Consider the following 23,796-nt stretch of genomic DNA (forward strand, 5'->3'; position numbering starts at 1 on the left):
AATTAGGAAGGAAGAATACAAGACTCAAGCATTTGCCAATGACATGGTATTTATTTTGGAAGATCTAATAGAAACGGGTTCTAAATTGATACAAAAGATAGAAGAATTTGGTGAAGTAGTGGGACTCAAAATTAATAAGGATAAGTCAAAATTAATAAAAAATCTTACAAAGGGTCAGGAAAAGGAATTGGAGGACAAAATAAAAATGAAGATAACTAAGAAAATTAAATATTTGGGACTTTGGCTTACAGTGAAATGCTCTTCAATTAAAGAGGACAACTATGATAAATTGATACACCAAATAAAAAAAGAATTGGGAAAAATTATGAATCTCATTTCTAGGGAGGGCCGCAACAGTAAAAATGAATATATTGCCGAGAATTTTATTTCTGTTCCAAGTGATACCATTAAAATTAGGGAAAACATTTTTTCAAGAATTAAATAAATTAATTTCCAAATTTATATGGCAAGGGAAAAAGCCCAGGATTAAATTAAAACTTTTGCAAGACACAAAGGATAGAGGATTGGCATTACCAGAATGGGAAATTTATCACCAAGCAGCAAGTTTAGTATAGTTAAAAGACTGGATGGAGCTGAAAAATAACAGAGTCCTAACAATAGAAGACCATGACCTGCAAACAGGGTGGCATGCATTCCTGTGGGATGAGAAATATAAATCACATAAATATTTTCAAACACATTTGATCAGGAATGCAGTGCTACAGATTTGATAAAAAACAAAACAAAAACACTATACTAGAATCCCAATGGGGTTTTTTCTGCCTTTTCCTAACTTCCAATTGAATATTTTTTATGCTTGTTTGGATTCACAAATAATATGGATTTATGAACAGAGTCTCAGAACATAGCCCCTTTGTAAATAGAACATTGTCCTTATAATTAATTTATACATAAGAGTTTTGATTTAACCACATTGATTTTCCTCTTAGTTTCTCTTAAAATGGTAGCATTTCTGGTGAGTATAGAGTTGATTTGTGTTGAGAATTATAAGTAATGACGTGACTTGATGTGTGAATTGTATTGAAACTGCAAGTTACAAAATCATTTAAAATAAAACTAACTATATTTTTAAAAAGAAAATCAAACATTGTTACATATACAGTGGGGTTTAGATGAAGTAATATTCATGTGATTGCAGCTGACAGTTTGTTCAGTGATGACAGTTACAACATAACAGAAGAAAAATTATTCTCAGTAGCTGGAGAGAACTGCTAATACCAGTATTAGGATCTTTAATCTCAGAAAGACATGGCTTGTTTACATCTTCTTTTGGGGGTGAGATTTTTTTTTTCTGTACATTGAAAAGTCCTTGTCATATTCTGGTTAAAGGAGGCATTATTCTAGAAATGTAGCTCAAGATTCTTTTTAAATATATTTATTTACACTTAAAATCTACAAGTGAACACACAAAACATTTTTGTCTTTGGTCAAGGCTTAGATTTCTTTTCCGTGAATTCTAGAAACACCTAAGAAGTAGAGGAGATGCCTTGTCTTCACCATATTTGGACACAACTATGGAAGGATGCTGTATTCAAATTTCCAGTTCAACAAATAATGAGGAAAAGAATTTGCATTAGTTCTTGGTTCTTGTTGATTCACATTATTACTGCAGCAAGATTAGCGTATGCGCAGGAGTGGAAAAATCAATACTTACCGATAGATTTGAAAATAATATATAAAATTAATGAGTGTGCGGAATCAGATAGATTAACTAGATTGATCAATGGTAAAAAAGATTCAGAATTTTATAACAGTTGGAAAGTATGGTACGATTGGGTCCAGAAAAGGTGGGATAGAATAGATATATGATGATGTATATATATGATGGCAAATATGTATGTATAAAAGAATGACTTTATACTTATGGACAATGTAATCATATTATACCATGGTGGCAGGATTGTATATTTTATTTGTGTATTGGTGTTTAGAATATATTAATAAAAATTATATATATAAAAAAAGGAAAAGAATTTGCATTAGAAGGACAGATACATAGCTACTGTAATACAAGAGGGATGTAAATTTTCTGCAGACTTCATACTCAGTTGCCGAAATGCCTTAATTGCAATGTATATAAGAGTTGTATTGAATCAAAACACAAAGAATCTGTCTACTATTCTGTTCTCATAATAGCTAAATAGATTCTGATGGGGAAGCCATAACAAGATGCAATATCATATGTTCTTGCTTATTAGTTCCCTAGCACTATTATTTAGACACATACTGGAAATGTTCTAATCCCACTTTAAAATTGTCTAATTTTACATTTTGTGGTGAATTCCTTACTTAGTCCAAGTGTGAAAGTCTTATTTTCATTTGTCCCAAATCTCTCTCCATCACCACTATCCAGCTCAGTTGGATGATTCTAATGTTGTAACAAATAGAAACTCACATCAATTTTTTCCTGCGACATTCATAATTTTATACCGTTTCCCCGAAAATAAGACATCCCCTGACAATAATCCCAATAGGGCTTTTGAGCGCATGCGCTAAAATAAGTCTCCTCCAAAGATAAGCCCTCCCCAAAAATATTTGAACGCAGAGCTGGAAATCAGGCAAAACGATAAGAGTAGCCCCATCTTGCTCCACGTGCCCCAAAATAATAAGTCCTTCCCGAAAATAAAGCCAAGCGCTTATTTCGGGGTTCAAAAAAATATAAGACATGGTCTTATTTTGGGGGAAACACGGTATCCATGTCACATTATCCCAACTTCCCAGATTCATTCTCTCTTTTTAAAGTTAAAGAACCTGAAATACAACTTTGCTGAATATTATTCCATCCTGTGTTCATTCTGCCCCAATGCTTCAATCAATTAAGTGATTTTTTAAAATTTTCTTTTCCTAGTAGATACACTATGTGTTAGTGTTCTTATTAAACTATCTTCCCCAACCAGAAAGTTTCTCTGTTCTGTTATACAACACATGACCTCCCATTATGAGATTTATATTCTCATCTTAATTTTTTAAAATCACTGATTAGGGCAGGAAAGGGAACTTAATCCCAGTATTTATTATTTATTTTTAACGTCCTTAAATAGTCTGACCATTTCCAATGATTCCTTAGTCTCCTCTGAATCATTTATGAACAAATTGAAGGAACATAGCTATCAATTTCTATTACAAATTCCAGGAATTTTTTTCTTTTGTTCTGTTCTTTGTAACTATATATTGAACTATAAAAGGACTTCTCTTAACTGAGATGTCTGTATGTGATATTCTTAAGGTATTTTGAGATGAGAATTATTATTGCTAAAATAATTGATGCTTATTATAAATTAGGAATTTGTTGGTGGAGTTGTTCTCTTTTGGTTACCAGGGGTATTTATAGTTGTATTTTCCCTTTCTACTGGGAATTGTTTTCATAAGTGAGCTACAAAGCACCAGCTTCTAATAGAATGTTGAGTACACAGCAGCTAGCAGGCATGAATCATTAAAACCTATAACCAACTTTTTAGATATTTTTTATAAATTTGGATACCATGCAAACTAGTTTTAACTTACCTATGAGTCATTTCAGGCATAATTCTATGTGCATTAAAGATAAGGGTTTTCTTTGCATACTCTAAACTTTCTAGAAATAAGCTATTTCCAGAGACTACCCTTTCTACTGTGTGTACTTTTATATTCCTTTGTGAAGGGTGGGGAAACAAGCACACAAATAGCATGTTCTCTTTCCATCAAGATGCAATCTGTGCAAAAATCTGTATTTCCTCTTTTATTTTCCTATTTAATTTTGATACTAGAATTTGTCCAAGGAAACAAAACACCCAAATAAATAAATAAATGATGCTATGATACAGTGACTTTAATTGCAGCACCACCTTTATTGTAACTCCTCGCACTTTATGACCCAGAAAACTCCCTTTTTGAAATGTGTTAAATTTAGAAGTAAGCTTCCCTTCAGATTAACATTTTTGTATCATTTGTGTTTGGAAAAAGGACAGTTGTTGGACTCCTGTCTTCCCTGTCAGAGTTCGTTTACTCAGTTAGACAGTGCCTAACTCCAACTAACTGTGTTACTCACAATATATTATCATAAAAATCAACACAAACTAATATAAGATGGGACTTGGTCATTGTGTATAGACAGAAACAAAAATAACAACAACATATCTAATAAAACTAGACCACTGCAGCCATTCCTTCCTATTTATTGTTGTGCTGTGAAAATGAACATTTTAAGCATCTCATAATGCAGCATTGGTACAGATCTAGACAACTATTAAAAAACTTTCAGTTTTAATAAGAATGTGCTTCTGGTTCAGCTACCATAATAGTCTAGGAGCACATTGGTTTTATGCTCAATGAGGCTCTTACATCGGGGCGAGCTACTGTGTGTTTGGTATCCTGTTATTTACCTTTTTCCAGAATTTCTATCATTAACCATTGACCATTCTAGTGCAGACTTTCCAGATAGTTTAGCTTCTGCAGGAGAAAACAAAGAAAAATAATCAGGTTCCCTGATTCTGCCAAGGGAAACCATTACAGTTTGAATTTTCAATCAGAACAACTCAGTCTGCTTGCCGCTTAATATATTGTTTCTCCAAATTCTTAATATGCTTGATATATTCTTCAGCACTTTCCTTGCCATTCCTGAGACTCCTCATTCCTACTAATTTGACTTTAGATAAAAATAATGAATCTAGCTTAGTGTTGAAAATATCAATAACTTTATCTCTTTCTTGTTGAAATAAATAGTGGGATATTTCCACTGGAGGTTTCTTAAATGGGAAACCCATTGCCATGTTATGACAGCTTGAAGGAGATGATCTATCTGGAAATTAAACACCCAGGTCTATATCAGTAGAAAAGAGCTTCATGTAATCTGGAAACCTTTAATGAGCTTCCAAATCTTGTTTAAAAAAATAGTTGCAGATTTCTACTAGAATACCATCATGGTTTAAATCTCATTTGCCCTCATTTCCTAATTGTATCATTTTCTAGGTTCACACAATATTCTGTATCATAAACTACTAAACTAAACCCAATTCACAAAATATACAACACACAATAAAAATAAGCCCTGCTTAGCATGTAACATTTTATTTAATATTAAATTTCATTTTAATGAATGATGATTAGTGTACATTTAAAGTGACAAAGTTTTTATTCTATTCCAACACTGGAAGTTTTTAAGAAGAGATTAGATAACCATTTGTCTGAAATGGTATAGGGTTTCCTTCCTAAGCAGGGAGTTGGACTTTGTATGAACAGATTCAATGATTCGGTTATATTGTACGTGCAAGAAGGAATGGCATTTATTCATCCTAAGAAGATCTTTAAGACCTGTCTGAAAACATTTAAAATAACAATCTTAAAAAATTAAAGACAAGTAACATTACCTACTGCAATTTGAGATAGTTGGCAATATCAGCCAGTTCATTTTGATAGGAATTTGCCAAGTATTGGGAGAGAACTTTTTTAAAAAAAGTGAATAAAAAAAGGTAATGGTAGCTTTAAATATTCCCATTTGTTGTTTTTTTCCTAACAGTTAACATCAATTTCAAATTACAGCAATAATAGTAGTAATAAAATTAAAAATAACAATTGTGTATAACTCAAAGTAGTAAATTTAAAATTACATTTTGGGGAAATAATATGCATACATTTGATAGAAACATAGATTTCGTAGGTTCAGTAAAAAGATAACACTTTGCTAGAGGTAGATTTGGAAGAAATCATTACTGATGGTAGGAAGGAATATACTTTTCCTTTATGGCAAAGTATCTTGTAAACAGAGATGTCTGGAGCTGAAATGAGTAATAGAAAGCAAACACTGGACTATCAAAAGATAAAATAAACCTGCTATAGTTTATTCTCCCCAGAACCTTAAGCATTCAGGGTCAGGAACTAAAAACAAAACCAGACTATTTGGAAATCTGCAGTTCAAACCAACTCATAGGTAAATTTATGAAAAATTCAAACCAAGAATTAAATAGGTCAAGCTGCAACAATTTGAGGCTTATTATCCAACTTTTCACCAATAAGCTCAATAGCATTCTGTACTTTGCAAGTCTCTGGCCCCTTCCTTTTTTCCAGGCTTTTTAACTTGAGAAATTAGGCTCTCGGGGGGAGTAAAATCCATCTATTGTACATGTGATGGCCGATCCCCGGAATCTCTGTTCCACATTACATTCGTATGTCCCCACTACCGAGACATAAGATCAAGATTCATTTCTCCTATTTCCCAGAGAGTCCCTGGTTCACCTGATCTGTTCAGCCTTTATTTCCTATTCCAGGACACAGACCCCAATATAACTCCAAAGGTGGCAAAAAATTTTGCTGCAGTCGTGCCTGAAAAAAAATGGGGGAAGAGACGGATAACCCCTACGGCAAAGGATCACTAGTATTGACAATACAGATTGTATCTGAGGCAGTAGATGGTGTACTGTCACATGATCTATCTATATTTCTAAAATATACTCCCCTTCTATGTGTATTTTAATTTGGTCTCTGACTGCAATAAAAAGTTTACTTACTTAACTTGAGAAACCAATTCTGTACCATGTCTGAAAACTGAGCTGGATCCCAACCAGACAGCGTATAAGGGTGTACAAGCCTTGATAAGGTTAATTCCAATTGGTGCTTCCTCCACAGGCTTGGAGCTTTTTTCCTTTTTCTTTTCCTCTGCAGCTTGATTGCAACCCCCACACCTTTCAACAGAGCAGCCTTTAAGCTTATCTAGCTTGAGTTAATGAATTTTCTGAACAATAATCAAATTCAAGCTGCTTTGGAGCTGTTGATTTCAAAAAGACAATGGGTAAATTGTAGTAATTTACTTTTGGAGTGCATACAATTCCTTAAACACAGTTGATGATCTCCCTACTTGTAACAATGATTTGGGAGATTGGGGGGAGAATTCCAAGGAATTAAAAAGACAAATTTTGGGCCTGCAAGGAGTATGATATGCAGGTATTTTTAAGGGGTTAATGTTAAAGAATAATGCTCAATATTGCTGATTATTAGGCTCCATGGCTCCAGGTGAAAAGTAAAATGTTGGAATATTTACCTATGGGACTTGTAGACAGCTTTGTATAAGGAATTATCTCTAGGAGGAAATAACCAAAATTGTATAATAAAAAGTATAAATTTTAATAAGAGTCATATATTAGTCAAAATTAAGCATTCCAAAACAATCTAACAATTCAGAGGCTTTCCAGAATAATTTAATCTTGACAATTTTTGGGAAGTCTTCAGGAAAGGAAACATTCTTTCCTTTTGGAAACAAACTATTATTAGGGAGAAGTTCCCACAGAGGACAACAACTTCTACCTAAACTCTCATATATATTTGGGACAAGCAAATTGTACACAGAAAAGGCAGTCTCAACAATTTCAAGTTTCAGTTCATATAGGGCTTCATAATACCACCCAGCATCTTGAAGCAAGTGCAGCTCTTATAGCAGCAATGTAATGTAACAAAAATAGGGCCAATCCATAGGCACAGTTGAGATTTCTAGGTGGTCTTTTGAGGGCAGCCCCTATAGGATAAATTACAATTGTCCAAGCAGGATGACACGTGACAATGATATGAATGACTATCCTCAGTGGATCCCAGGAAAGACTGCAATTGGCAACCAACTAAAGCTGGGCAAAGAGCTGGAATGACTAAGTTTCTAGTTCTACATTTAGATCATGTCTAGATTCACGTAACATGCAGAGAGAGACTTGTTGGGTCTGCATTTTGTAGAAATGCAACTGAAATTAAACATTTAAAATTAAACAGTTAACATTTTATACCCTCAAAGGCACAGGGCAGTAGTTTATGTAGTGTTTGCTCACTGAGGCTGGCTGCCATACTTCTCTACAACTAACGCCTGCCCTATGCCTCAAGTGAGTCCATTGTTCATGCTATATCTTAGGCAAATGCCTCAATACTTCCTATGGGCACGTATGCTTGCTGGTGGATGGGAGGGGAATGAGTTATATCAGGTAGCTGTGTGACTGCAACACCAGCAGCTAGGAAAAACTATATCAAATCAGTTACAGGTTTCTGCCCAAAGAGAAATGTAAAATTCTCCTATCCCCACTCTTTAGTATGCAAACTAGTTAATAAAACATTGGAAGTTTAATCAAATTTAGTTCCTTATTTATTTTTGCCGTTATTTAAACATTATACAAATAGAAGTAGGATGGGCTATACCATTTTAAGTTTATTGCAAACTAAAAATATTAATTAGAATAAATTATTAAGATTTAGAGTGTCCTAAGTATAGCAGATCTAGGTATTCCCATTAAGGCTTTCATTATAATTTCTAATATTAAATATTTGTCTTTCTTATCATTCAGAGAAGAAAAGGAATTAACTGGAAAAGGGACTTGCAGCTTTGCTCACTTTAAAACAATAACTACAAAAATTAAAGTACATTACATTAAATAGAGCATTCTTGGTAGTGCCATTGGTGAAAAAAAGCAAAATTTGTTTTGTTGCTGATATTTTGCTGTACATTTACTTCAATGAGGTCCGTACATATGGAAATGTATGACTAGTTTTTTTCTTTCCCCAATTACTTTTATAAATTGGGAATTGTACTGTTTTGTATTTTCTGTTATGGATTGCACCAATAGAGGATAAACCAATTTCGTTGTATACATGATGTACAATGACAATAAAGGCGATGATGATGATGATGATGATGATAAATTGTCCTGAATTTATTCCCAGATTTATTGGTATATTTGAGGTATTTATTTTGAGAGCTTCCTTTGACATACCACCAGATGGGTGATATATAAATTTAATAAATAGTTTTGCAAGTTACCACTTGTGACTAATAAAAGTTGTCTTTAACCTAGGTAGATCTATTTCCACTAGAAATCAGATAGCTAAGCCTTTTAATGCTTTCCACAGAATTTGAGCTATAATAACCATCATTTGTCTCATGCTGTTTTTGAGAATGGACTTCTATTTTATAGTTTATTTTAAAATGCTGCTACAGCTCTTTTGGAGAGATTTGGAAGCTTGAGCGATGAGGTGAGACCTTCTGATACTTCCTTTTCAAAATAGGCTTTTGAAATTCATGTATTCAAACTTCGAGTTGAAAATATTGAGAATTATTGGAAAAACAAATATTGGACAGTGTTGGGAAAATATTGAAGTTATATCTGATTCCTAAACTGTAGAATATATGTTCAGGTATTTAAATAAAATCATTTTTCTTCTCTCTAGGGGCTTCAAAAAAGTCAGAGTTCACATTTGGCAGGTCCTAATAGTGAACAACCTCTCTCTTCCACTGGGCCTTCCCAGCATCTCCAGGCAGCTGGCACTGGTATTCAAAATCAAAATGGACATCCTACCATGCCTAGCAATTCAGTAACACAGGGGGCTGCTCTCAATCACCTCCCCTCTCACACTGCTACCTCAGGTGGACAACAAGGCATTACCTTAACCAAAGAGAGCAAGCCTTCAGGAAATACATCAGCAGTGCCTGACATAAACAGGCATTCTGGAGAGACACTTAACAGCACTGCCAGTGTAGAAGGACTTCCTAATCATGTCCATCAGGTGACGGCAGATGCTGTTTCTAGCCCTAGCCATGGAGATTCAAAGTCACCAGGTTTACTTAGTTCAGACAATCCTCAGCTCTCTGCCTTGTTGATGGGAAAAGCCAATAACAATGTGGGTACTGGAACCTGTGACAAAGTCAATAACATCCATCCAACGGTTCATACAAAGACAGAGAATTCTGTTGCCTCCTCACCATCTTCAGCCATTTCCACAGCAACACCTTCTCCAAAATCTACTGAACAGACTACCACAAACAGTGTTACCAGCCTTAACAGCCCTCATAGTGGACATGCAGTTAATGGAGAGGCATTGGAGGACTCTCAGAGCCCCTTAAAAATCAATCCTCCTCTTACTGGACACAAACCTAATTCCCCGATCATACCATCTATGTCGGTATCTATATATCCAAGTTCTGCAGAGGTTCTGAAAGCATGCAGGTAAGTGCACAAACTCCTTTAATTGCAAGTAACAATTTTATATTGTATGTACTGTCTGTGTCCCAAATATTTTTAATTCTATTGAAATAAAAATCATTAAATTGTACGATAGATACTTGTTTTTATAGATACTTGTTTTTAATTATTGTATGTCCCATTGAAAATGAATGTGTTCTGACTTTTGAGTTCTTTTAAAAACAAAATATATACACATAACTACATGTTTGAATATGTATTGGAAATGTAATTGAAGAGCAGTCTTACCCCTACGTTAAAGCAAATTCTGGCAGAAGAAATGGAGTAGCCATCATGAGTCAGAATGAAGGCAGAATATACAGTAGATATAAAAACTCAAATAAAATGACATGTTTTTGAGATGTAAAAAAATGAGACCAATATAAATCACTTCCATTTTTTTCCACCTGTAATGTAACCTATAGGCTGTAGAATTCAGTTGAAAAATCAAATTGAAATCTTTTGGGGGGGGGAATGAAAATAAAAAGCACACAATAATGTGGTTGCTTAAGTGCAGACCCTTAAATTAATACTTTGCTGAAACACATTTTGATTTTTTGAGAGTATTCAGTCTGTTGGGGTAAGAACCTATCAGCATGGCACATCTTGCCTTGGGAATCTTTATCCCCTCTTCCTTCCTTAAGCACTCCAAATCTGTCAGATTGCAAGGGTATCTTCTGTGTACAGCCCTCTTCAGGTCACTCCATAGATTTTCAATTGGATTCAGGTCCGGGCTGTACCTGATCCATTCAAAAACATTAATCTTCTGGCAAAGCCATTCTGTTGATTTGGAGGTATGCGTTAGGTCATTGTCATATTGAAAGCTGACATTCCTTTTCATCTTCAGCATTTTATGCCTTGGAATTTTTTCTTCTTCTGACTGATACCTTCCAACAATGAGGTCACTTTAATGCTTTGTAAGCTCTTTGCAGACCATGGCTTTTGGTATAAAATGAAATTGAGTAAATCTCAGGAAACTCCTCCCAGAAGAGCTGAACTTTATATGGGCTTGAACAGAATCTCTTTAATTGGTGGCAGGTGCGTCTTGACTACAATTTACCATCAGTTTGAATGTGAATGTGAAAAAAATTCTTTCTTTTTTTGTAAAGTTTTTTTTATTTTTTAAACACACAAACAAACATACAGTGCATCTTTTCTGAACAGAATATTGGCCTGGTCTTAAATTTGTACAGATTTTGTTCATCTTTAACACAATTTTATATGTTCAATTTTTCTCATAGCATTTATTCTCTTTAATTTTAAAAAACCAATATTACCCTTCATCTTGACTTCTCATCCTATTATAGCTCAATTTTCCCTCCTTAAAATTTGAACCCCTGAATTTAGATTCACGTAACATAGTACAATCCCCAATTATTTCCTTAAATTCTCTTCTTTTAATCACCAATGATTCTTTTATCAACTATTCCCAATAATACAATTCAACATATTAGTAGAAACCAATTAACTATATATCTTAACCCAAATGTTCCGACTACTGCAATTTCATGTATTAAACTTATTATTCCTGGGTCTTATTTTCAAGTCTTAGACATCCCTACATTTTGTTATGTCTTCATATTGACTTAAATAATTCATTATTACCATTATATTATTTCATCAATTATTTATATTCTTATCTTTTATTTTAAAAGTAATCTATTTATCATAATTTCACTAATTAATGAAACATATTCAATGAAAAATTAATTAAATATCAATCTTACTCCAGTACCCCTAAATTTAGACTCATACAACATAATACAATTCCTAATTATTTTCTTAGAATCTCTTATTCCAGTCTCAAATAATTTTTTCTTTATCAACTGTTCCGAATAGTACACTTCAACATTTTTATAAAAACCAGTTAATTATATCTAATTCATTCATAATCCAATATCATTTCAACTTCCTTTTCTTATTTAGTTAAGTTCCAAATATGCAATTGAAAATATTCCAATTATTACAATCCCCTTCATTAATTAAAAATATTCCAATTATTACATTCATCATACATCCATATAGTTTAAAATCATTTCATTAGAAATACAATTTCATCTTTTCTCTAAGATTCATTTCATTTACCCCATATTCCTCTTCCATTTCTCTCCCTTTCTATCTTTATATTTTTTTTCTTTCTTTCTCCTTCTTTTCTTTTGTATTTTAAAGTCCTGAACTCTTTTCCCTTTTTCTTATCTTTCCACTGTTATACCCAATACAATCATTTTGTTTTTTAAGAGCATACACTCTTCTATTTTGCTGTATCTTTCCCATTCTTTTCCAACCCTTTACTCTTTTTCTTATGTTCTCACTGATAATCCCAGTGTAATCATTTATGTTTTTTATATTCTTTCTATTCCTCCCTCTTTTCTTTCTTTGTTTTCTATTGTTTCTATTCTTCCATTGTTAATCCCAATGTAATTTTTGAAATTCTCCTTTTTATTATTGCTACCCACATAATCATTTAATTTTCCATAATCAATCTCCTTGTCTTTGTCTTCTTCTTTATTGTCAGTCTCTTTTTCTTGCTTCTCATTAGTTGTTTTTTTGTCAGCTTGAATGTATTCTAAGTCAGTTTTTTGGTCATCAGGTTTCAATTTTCCATGCAAGATTGTGGTCATTTCCCTTATTTCCATTTTCAATGATAAGCACATCGTTTTCATCATTTCCTTAAATTCCTGCATCATTTTGTTCTTTCTAGATTAATATTATTCCAATTGAAGTTACGTTGTAATTCTCTCTTTTTTTTTTTTCAAAGCCTTGTGAACAAACAAAGCCTCCTTAAAAATTCTCACATGCTGTTATCCCTTTCAAGGTCCAAGTTTTTTTTTTCTTTCCAAAGCAAAGATTCAGTGTTGCAATAATTCTTTTCTCCTGAAGATGGCTCTCTGCAATCCACTATTACAATCAACAAGCTGGAAAAGTGTCCATTTTGTTTGCTGTCAGCTTTAAACAATTTTTAGTTATTTAATTTTTCTTTTTCACCTTTATATGCACCAAATCAGTTTAAAATTCAGTCCAGATTTGCATAGTCCAAATTCAACGTTACATTCCAATTTAGTTTCAATTTAAAGTCATTAACCGGTCCTTTTTATTACAAGCTTTTCTTCCTTCTTTATCCTTCCTCCTTTTAAAGTTCCCAAATTAAAAAAGGGTCTTTTCGGCTTCTTAATTCTTCTGATTTTTTTTTTAAAGTTCTCCAAATACTTAAATCCTAAAAAACAATTTTCAGATCGGGTTTTATCACTTTATAATTTCCACCTTAATCTTCTTTTTCCATCCTTTCCCACGCCTATTAGCTGCTGTTATCACACCAGGACATTTACAATTGTTTTAAAAATCCTCTTTTTTTCGTTCTGCCTATGAGTTAAATATCACTCACCCGGCATCAATATTCCGCTCAATTCTCCACTCCTGCACAGTGCTTGATCCAGTTGCCCCAGCTTACTGGCGGTCATAATGGCCGCCGTCCCCTGCTGCAGAGTCAGAATTTCCTCTGATCTCAGAGGAACTTGCCTGTTTTTCTTGGTCTTCCGAGGTTCCTCTCTTTCTTCCCTGTCCCTACAGGACAAGGTCCAAAGACCCCTCTGCAACGGTTCGCCAGCCTGGGATTTAGCGGAGCTCATCAGAGCCTGCTAATCCCCCAACTGTCTCGCCACGATGCTTCCGGAATCCCTGTGATTGGTTAATTCTGAACACAGCTATATCCCTACTTATAAGAGGGTATGCAGACTTGTGCAACTAGCTTATTGTACTTTTTTATTGTTTCCCCCCCCCCCCCAGATTTCAGTTTGTTCTTCAATTGAATGTATATATTTTGTATATAATAATTGTATATAAGGTATTTTGTACCTTATATGTTATATTAAAGGTACAAAAATTCTGAAGTGATTTACCTTGGTTTTATTTTTTCACATCTCAAAAACCTGGCATTTTGACAAGGGTGTGTGTAGACTTTTTATATCCACCGTAAATATGGTAAATGTTCATATTCTCCTCTGCCCCATTGAAATAATTGGGAAAGGATTGGTTTTATTTAAATTGAAGGAGTCTCCACTCCCAACATGTCTTCCCTGCATAGAGCTAGGCACAAAGTACACTTTTCGTTCCTGTTCTTTTTGTCCTGGGCCGCACTTATGGGGTTTATGGTTCACTTTTAAAGAGATTGGTAGATTTTTTTCTGACTTCTGACTAGCTGACTTGGCATCTAAAGGATCTGGAAGGGTGTGAACCCGGTACTGCTATGCACCATGTTGTTATACTTCGGCAAACAGCAAGAGATCAGCCCAGTCAGTCTGTGTGGAACAGCAATAAATTTTACTGCTCTAGAGATTGCATTAGAAACAAGGAATTGATTGCCTTGCTTGTTCAGGAGAATAGAGCAATTTAAAAGATTTGGAGTTGAAAACAACTCCTTGTAGCTATGTGAGCCTGCTCTTTTGTTCCCTAAAAGAACAGAATTGCATGGCCAAAAGGTTGAAGAAGGCACTGTAATTCTTTATGAAAAAAATAGAAGTTTTACATTCTGAATATTAAATTCTGTTTTAACTATGCATATTTTCACAATTCTTTCTAATTGAATATTTTGGGACAAAATATTACTAAGCATCATTTTTAAATGCAGACACTAACCTTAACTTTAATATTAAAATTTAGCATTATCACTAAAGTACAGATTTAAAATTTTCTGTTTCTGAAGTAAGAAAATTTCTTTAAATAATTGAACAGGTATAAAAATTCAAAAATTTCTGTTTTCCCCACATCCACCACCAAAACAGACTCTGAAATAGGAAATATTTTCTTTGGGTTTATGTTTTGGTAACATCAACATTTCTCAAATTTTTAAATTTCTAACCATGTGGGGTTTTTTCCTTCTATTAATACAATAGAAAAAAATAAAAAATGACAGAAAAAAAAACTAAAAAAGAAAAATACAGAGCATGTATTCACTTACACATATACAAAAGTTCTGTATAAGATTTAAGTGAACAGTAGCAATAATTCATTATAATTTTCCATAGATAATCTGCATCAGGTTTTTTTTAGTAAACTGTTAAAAATATCTGTGCAAAAATAGCTTTGTTCAGACATGAATTTCCATGTACTAGGAATATATTTTTAAAAACGATTCATAACATCAGAGATGGGTTTCAGCAGGTTCTGAACAGTTCTGGAGAACCGGTAGCGAAAACTTTGAGTAGTTCGGAGAACCGGTAGTAAAAATTCTGACTGGCCCCGCCCCCATCTATTCTCTGTTTCCCAAGTCCCAGCTGATCAGGAGGAAATGGGGATTTTGCAGTAACCTTCTCCTGGATTGGGGAGGGAATGGAGAGTTTACAGTATCCTTCCCCTGCCACGCCTACCAAGCCATGCCCACCAAGCCATGCCCACAGAACCGGTAGTAAAAAAATTTGAAACCCACCACTGCATAACATTATATGTTTGTCTTAAAGTTAGCTAATAAATTTAATGGTTTCCTCCCAAGATGAAAATTTCTTCTTTTTTGACAAAACCTAACAAGTGGACTCTATAGAAGTTTCTACTAGTGTAGAGATAAGATTTAAAGTTGGAAGTATACTTCTGCTGCCTTTCTTAGAACCAATTCTAGGCTTTGGGGACATCTTTCTGTGGATTATAGGATTTGCAGCATTTTCAACTTGGATTTTAATAATTGTCATGATTGGTCTGTAAGATTTTATTATAAAAATTAATTCTTGGAACTATAGCATTGTGGAATTATTTTCATAAACCCAAAGACTCTTTGGATTATTTTTTTTCAAAGAGCAGCCAATCATGATGCATCCTGCCTTAACAACATAACGAAGTTTCTAAATTGTTATAAAGAAAGAAAGAAAAAAGAGTCCCTCTTTGAGGCAGTTCAGAAGTGTGAAATATAAATAATAAAATAAATAAGAAACATTCCATTCTTTCAAAAGAAACATTCAGTGCATGCAAATATTGGAGTTTTTTGGATTTGGCATTATGTATTCATGGTCAAAATTTAAGTATCTCCAGTAATTATAATGTTGCATTCTTACTACATAGCCCATACTGCAAACTACAGGGCGCACTAGAGCTGGTTTAGCTTTCTATAACTCTTAAAACAATCACATACTTGCACCTGATGTGCATTTATTTTAATAGACAATCTCAGTTTTCTCCCTATTTTATTCTAAACATCTTTATGACAGTGAGGGAATATGGCGGTGAGAGAATTACTATAGAAGCTCAGTTGTGAATCAGGGAAAGGAATTAATTTATGAATATAAATATGGATGAATAATGTAATTGAAAACATAAAACATGTTTGAAAATTAGTAGCAGCCCCAAGAAATATTGACTATATTTCATTCTTTTGAATGTTTGAATAGGACATTCAAACATTCAAACATTATAACAAACTTATATGTCAGCACTCTATTACTGCCTACGTTGTTTAGCAACAAAAAATGTAATAGTCCAGATTGGCATCATAACCCAAGGACCTCCTGTGACTATGACTTCTGACTTCCTGTCAGCTTCCCCATTGACTTAACTTGTGAGAAGTTGGTATACAATGTCAGAAGTTGTAGTCACATGACCATGGTTTACTGTGTTGTGATCATGAGCCAGGACCTGAGTGTCTAGATCTGTGATGGCCAACCTATGGCATGCATGCCACAGGTGGCACATGGAGCCATATCGGTGGGCACGCGAGCATTGCCCTAGCTCAGCTGTAGCACACGTGCACACTGGCCAGCTGATTTTCAGGCCTTCTGGGCCCACCGGAAGTCAGGAAACAGGCTGTTTCCGGCCTCTGGAGGCCTCCAGCGGGGTGAGGAAGGTCCATTTTTTGCTCTCCCCAGGCTCCAGAGGCTTTTTAGGAGCCTGGGGAGGGTGAAAACTGCCTTCCCCACCACCTCCAGAGGCCGGAAACGGCCCGGGGCACATTGAATTATGGGTGTGGGCACACACGCATGCGAGCCCCCCCCCCCACTCCATCCATTTTTGGCACATGACAGCAAAAAGGTTAGCCATCACTGGTCTAGATCATGATTGTGGGGACATTGCATTGGCTAGAAGTGTGAGCACTGGTTATAAGTTCCATTCATTCAGCACCATCGTAACTTTGAATGGTCTCTGAATGATATGTCATAACCCAGAGACTATCTGTAAAGGATTGCTTTAGGATTCTGCTCTGACATTTTACCCTCCTAAGGTTTTTATTTCTGTATTAAAAAGAACTGTCAGTGTTTTATAAATTCTTCACAATTGAATCTGATTTTATTTCATTTCTCTTCTGTAGCTATTTAAGTTTATTTTAGATTTTACTGTGCAATTTGTTATAAACATCTGTTGTATAAAATGTCAGTCTGTGGAGAAGTATAGAAATACAGCAAATAAATATAGAAATGTTCATATATTTATATGAATATATTTCTTCCGAACAATTACATTAAAGAGCACAGCTCAGTAGAGTACAGAGTAGAGTGCTGTATATTAAAAGAATTTACTGTAAACATATATTGCAAGTGATAAACCATGTAGGAGTGAGAAATATAATAGAAAATTAGGGACTGATAAATTATTGAAGCATATTAAATATGAAATTGTTGAAATTGAGAATGCCACTTCTTATACAAATAAAATTGTATTATGTAGTTGAGTTCTGCTATAAGCTAGAGAAATCTACCAACAAAACCACAATAATAAACTTCCCAGAAACACTATCCTAAGACCTGGGAACAGTCCAGGAGAGTGGGCATCACATGTATCTTTGAGGTGAAGCTATGCCAGAGGGTAGGTTTAGCAACAGGGAAGGGATGCTTCCTCAGTCGTACAAGGTGACAAAGTTTAATTGAGGGTACCTGCAACATGCCCACTGTGCCTGAACATGCCAGGTGAACAGAAATCTGGAAGCAGATGGTCCATCAGATAACAAGGCCTTACACCATGAAGGGTTTATAGGTAACAACCAGCACCTTCAATTGCACCCATACGTGAATTTGCAGCCAATGCAGCTTGTGAAGCAGTGATGACATATGGACATATGAGAAGTGCCCATTACTGAGAGACAGTTTAGTCTAGTTGTTTAGGCACCAAGATAGAAACCAGGAGACTGTGAGTTCTAGCCCCACCTTACGCATGAAAGTCAGCCAGATGACTTTGGGCCAGTCACTCACTCAACTCACAATGCCAGGTGACAAGCTGATCAGTCAATTTCTGCCACAATCAGTGGATCAACATTGCTTGATTCAAAATTTTGACCCTACACATGTGGGAAAATAAGGGAGGAAGGTGCCCATTACTGCTCATGCTGCTGCGTTTTATGCCAGCTACATCTTCCAGGTGGTCTGCAAGGACAGTCCCATGTAGAACATATTGCAATAGTCCAGAGGACGTTATGCAGAGACACTCCTGGTCATGCTGTTCCTGCCCATCAAAAATAGTAGCATATTAGTCTCTAATAGGGAAGTGACATCCCATGAAAGATCAGTGATGGAACTATGCTCCATTCCAAGGGGGCCAAATAGCCACAGCCACTCTTATCTTCTCGGGATTAAGCTAAAGCTTGTTCCTCCCTATCCAGATCTGAATAGTGTCTAGACCCTGGGTTAGTATATGGACAGTTTCACCTGTGCGACCCATGATTGAGATGCAGAGTTCTGAACTGGTGGATGTCCTCGCCCAGTGGTTTCAGGTAGATGTTAAGGAATAACAGAATAACAGGGACCTTGGAGGTTTTCTAGTCCAACACTGTGCTCAACAAGAAACCCTATATTGTTTCAGAAAAATGATTGTGCAATCTCTTCTTAAAAGATTAAAAGAGAGAAGAGAGAGTTGGGTGCACAGGGATCACAGATGGAGTTGCTCCCTTCCCATCAACACAAACTGGAAACCACTCCAGCACAATTCTTCCCACTCTCAGCCCTTGCAGTTGGTACAAGACAATACTGTGGTCAAGAGCATTGACCACAGTCAAGGCTGGATGGATGCACCATCTCCCCACCCTAACCTGGCCAAAGATAATTGACAAGCAAGTCTCCGTAATACACCCCAGCCTGAAACCCAACAAAAATGGTTTGGGATAATTCATTTTCCTTAAGATCCTGTGTAACTGCCATCCTGGCACCATTTCCACAACCTTCCCCACAAAGGGAAGATTGGAAGTTGGATGATAGCTGCCCCAAATGGAGAAATATAATTATTCCGCTTCTAACATCCCTAAATGAAATAGAATTCAGCTAGAAGTAATGTTGATGCTGTGATTGTGAACTAGCTGTGAAGATGGTGTTTACATTTTGTAAATGAGTGCATATGATCCTAAGTATGAGGAGTGATCATAAGTCATCTTTGTAGTGCTGTTGTAATTTGGAACAATCCTTAATCAAATGGTTATAAGTCAAGGACTACCTGTACAGCAAAATATGCAATCCATTTCATTTTCGAGCAATAATTTTCAGAAGTGGTTTGGTATTGCCTGTTTCCTAGAAAGAAGTACTGGTCCGAAGTTGCCTGGTTGCTTTCACATCCAAAACAGGACTAACACTGATATTTTATAAGGTATCTTATGCACTACAGGTAATCCTTGTTTAGAGGCTGTTCACAGTTATAACAGTGATGAAGAAATGACTTTATGACCCAACCTTGAACTTCTGATCTTCACAGATCTGTAAAGCAAAGGAAAGCTGAAGTCAGATCATAAGGATCTGACTTCAGTTTCACTTAGTAATCGCTTCAGTTAACAATGGAGTTAGCAGTCTTAGTCGTGGTTGCTAAACAAGGACTTCCTTTACATCAAACTTGCTCTCAATAATAAAAGTTATAAAACCAGAAGACCAAAGTACATAAAAATAGCTAGAAGCATCCTAACTCAAATACATCACCTATTCTCACCTCAGATCCCAAACACATTTAAAAGCTTCATAAATTCCAGGAGCTTCTATAACTTCCAGAGTAAAGTTTCTATAACTGGTAAGAAAGAATGCCACAGGAAGGGAGCTTCTGCAGAGGATGTTCTCTTTTGAGGTCCTCTCATCATGCCTTATTAGAATCTGGGATTCTCCAGTAAACCCTCTCCACAGACAACAAAGTTGTAGATTTCACCTTTTTTTTTTTTTAATTGAAAAAGTTTTTCAAATACAAATTTTTCCCCCTTTCCCCCCCCCTCCACCCTAACCCCCCCCCTCACCTTGTTTTGATGCATTAAGCATAAAATAATTATACAGGTAATCCTCGAGTTAGGACAGTTCACTTAATGACCATTCGAACTTATCCAATAAGCCTCTCCTGTTTACGACAAAGTCCCAAAATTACAAATGTTGCAGAACCACGGTTCACCCCAGTGGTGGATTCTACTTACCTTTACTACGGTTCGCAATGGGACTGCGTGCACGCGTTTGCTTCGCTTCTGCACATGTGCAGAAACTTCCTGATGATGTCTGGGTTGGTGGGCGGAGCCTCCCGCCAGTTTTACTACCGGTTCTTGCGAACCAGTCTGAACTGGGGCAACCCACCACTGGTTCACCCTTAAGAATGACCCCAGAAGCATTGCAACATTCACTCTATTCCCTCCCCCACTCCCCACAACTGCTTCCTCCCTCCCATTTTGCCACGCCAGACTCATTTACCTTGCAATGATCTGTCTCCTCTCTGCCACGATTTCTTTGCCTTTGACGGAGAGGAGATCAGGATGATTTCCCTTCCAGTGTCCAATCGGCTTGCGAATGCTTTTCGCACCGAGAGTGAAGTGTTCTGGGGGCCGTGATCTTGCATGACATCAGGCACCCATTCTCTGCAAAAGCAGATGAGTGCCTGAAGTCGTGCGAGATCACAGCTCCCAGAATATTTCATTCTCGGGACAAAAAGCATTTGTAAGCCGATTGGATGCTGGAAGTGAAATTGCATTGCTTCCAGCCTACCGGTCAGCTTGCAAATGCTTTTCACGCTGAAAGTGAAAAGTTCTTTCACTCTTTGCAAGCCGACCAAACGCTGGAAGGGAAATCTTCCTACTCTCCTCTCCTTCAAAGGCAAAGAAACCATGGCAGGGAGAAGACAGATCTTTGCAAGGTAAGTGAGTCTGGTGTGGAAGGATGGGAGGGGGTGAAGCATGAGGTATCTCAGTGGGTTGGAGAAGCCTTGGGTGGCTTGTTCCATCACTAGGCCCCCATGGCTTTCCCCACCCTGAGATACCTTGTGCACTTAACAAAGCACACATTTGATTAGTGCAGTGGTTCTCAACCTGTGGGCCGCGACCCCTTTGGGGGCCGAACGACCCCCTTTCACAGGGGTCGCCTAAGACCATCGGAAAACGCATATTTTCAATGGTTTTAGGAATAATTTTATGGTTGGGGGTCACCACAACATGAGGAACTGTATTAAAGGGTTGCGGCATTAGGAAGGTTGAGAACCACTGGATTAGTGAATGCGTGGGCAAAAGCAGGGAGTGATCACATTCAAGTTATGTGATTCACCCCTATGAATCTTTGAGTTATGAATGTAATTGGCAGGCTCCATTATATTCATAACTCGAGAATTACCTGTACTTTTTAAATACATCTGCTGTCAAAATACAGTTTCTTAATAGTTTGCTACTGAATACAGCAATGCTGTTTGTTTCTAGAGCTATACACAAAAAAAGATTACTTAATGTATACCAGGGCTGAAATGCTACCGGTTTGCTCCGGTTCGGGCAAACTGGCAGTGATAAAAACTACTAGTTCAGTCAAACCGGTAGTAAAAAAAAAAGCTACCAGTTCAGTCGAACCGATAGTAAAAAAAAAAGCTACCAGTTCAATTGAACTGGTAGTTTAAAAAAGCTATGATCCGACAATGACCTGTGCAGCACAGTTTAGCTTTCTTAGAAAGGATTTCCTGCTTTCTAGCGAAGCTAAACTATGTGCCACAGCTGATCCTCCCCCCCTCCCCCCGTTCTACTTACCTTCCCAAGCCGCCTTTTGGCACATACCGGTACTGGTAGCAAACCAGTTCAGATTTCACCCCTGCTGTATACTTACAGCAGGGGTGGGTCTTTGTGGGTCTTTTTCTTGTGAATTAGATTAAATAATGGTTAATAGTAGTGTTTTTCTACTATACCCATATTTGGTATACACAAACATACTCCAGCTACTAAAATCTGGATACTATAATTTTTCCTGTTAGAGTATTTTATTGTATAGGATTAAGAAGGGAAAAATATAGTTGGGTAGTGCCTTGATACAGTTGCTAATTATCCCTTCCCCAGATTGCCACAGTTTAAGGGAAATCTCTAGAGTTGTGCATTAATAGAGTACAAATAATGAGTAAACCCAAATCTTTGACTGCTAATTTTGCTTCTAGAAAAGCAATTGGCCATTGATGGTTATATTCCCAAAAATCCACCTTAATTCAAAGTTGTTTGTTGACATTGTTTATTGAGTTTTTAAAATAGAAAGTTGGGTTTGATTTGTTCATATCATAGCAAACTACATCCATTTCCATCAGTGGAAGGAGAAACTGAACATTATCCATGAATTCTTCCAGTGTACTGCAAAGCTAGTTCTATTGGAAAATGTTGGAATAAGGAAATAAATTGATTCTGTTAGAACAATGTTTCCCAACTTTGGCAACTTTCAGATGTATAGAATAATGAGTATAAAATGAAGAACCTCTTCCGAAGTTAACTCTAAGAAATAAGTGTCTTGGTTATGATACTGAATCTGGTAGGCATTTTTTAAATTATATGTAACAGAAAAGCTTAATTAACTTGCAATTAAATTATTACATATGAAAATATAGTATTCCTTAAAATATTTCAAAATATTTTCCAAGTTTCATAAAGTATTTTAAAAGTTAACATTGAATAATTTAAAGTTGACAATTGTCCCTATTTCATTGATAAAGTGTTATTCTTGTGAATTTGTAAAATATTGTATCTCTTTAATTATACTAATAGCACTTCTTAAGATGAGGGTATTAACAGACATGATGGGTATATGACAATTTGCCACAGCCAGCTCACCATGACTAACACGCCATGGTCAACTTGCTGCAGGACAACTCGCCACAGCCAGCTCACCACAGGACAACTCACTGTGGGACAAGAGTTACACTAATATCAAAGACATGGTGGAATAGAATGCAAAATTAGGGACAGAATGAAATTTGAATGGCAAAAATTAAAATAATTTTTATTTATTTTAAATAAATAAATAAATTGCCAAATTGTCTTGCAACAAGTTGTCTTGTGGCGAGTTGGCCCTGGCGAGTTTGGCCGCTGCAAGTTGGCTGTGGTGAATTGGCTGTGATGAGTTGGCCGCAGCAAGTTGGCTGTGGAAGTTGGCCATTCCCGGACATGACATCCTTTATTCACAAGTGTAAATTTGTGTCTGAGTACTATCCATGGTATTTGTACTTTTTCACAGGTGTGGATAAAAAGGATGTTCTCTGTAAATGATCACACAATTTATTTTCTTGTTAAGTCTTTTTTCTGCTTTGTGAAGCTCTCAGTTTTTATGGGTTAATTATCTTGATGTTGCAAACTGAGGAGGGATAAGGAATGCCTTTCTAAATATTGAAGCCCTTCATTAAATATATAGAGGATATATTTTTCCAAGCTTAATAATGATTTCTACAATTTATGTGCAGAGTAATACATGGTCTTTATTTTTGTGTGTTTATCAGGTTTTAACTATTTTGTTTCTTAGGAATTTGGGCAAAAACGGCCTATCAAACAGTAGCATTTTATTGGATAAATGTCCTCCTCCAAAACCACCACCACCTCCATATCCTCCCTTGCCAAAGGATAAGCTGAATCCACCTACACCTAGTATTTATGTACGTATTGTCTAGAGAT

General features: G+C 35.9%; 1 protein-coding gene across 6 annotated transcripts in view; it reads left to right on the forward strand.

The window, feature by feature from the left end:
• KDM6A (lysine demethylase 6A) overlaps positions 1-23,796 on the forward strand; it is a 288,042-nt gene that overhangs the window by 199,941 nt on the left and 64,305 nt on the right. For all 6 annotated transcript variants that reach the window (XM_070944238.1, XM_070944240.1, XM_070944242.1 and 3 more), the window contains 2 exons: positions 9,193-9,968; positions 23,648-23,777. In XM_070944238.1, the coding sequence (XP_070800339.1) occupies positions 9,193-9,968; positions 23,648-23,777 (906 nt within the window). The remainder of the gene's footprint in view (positions 1-9,192; positions 9,969-23,647; positions 23,778-23,796) is intronic.

Source organism: Pituophis catenifer, unplaced genomic scaffold (genome assembly GCF_029215685.1).
Source record: "Pituophis catenifer annectens isolate HBS135680 unplaced genomic scaffold, rPitCat1.0.hap2 SCAF_4, whole genome shotgun sequence".
Classification (NCBI taxonomy): domain Eukaryota; kingdom Metazoa; phylum Chordata; class Lepidosauria; order Squamata; family Colubridae; genus Pituophis; species Pituophis catenifer.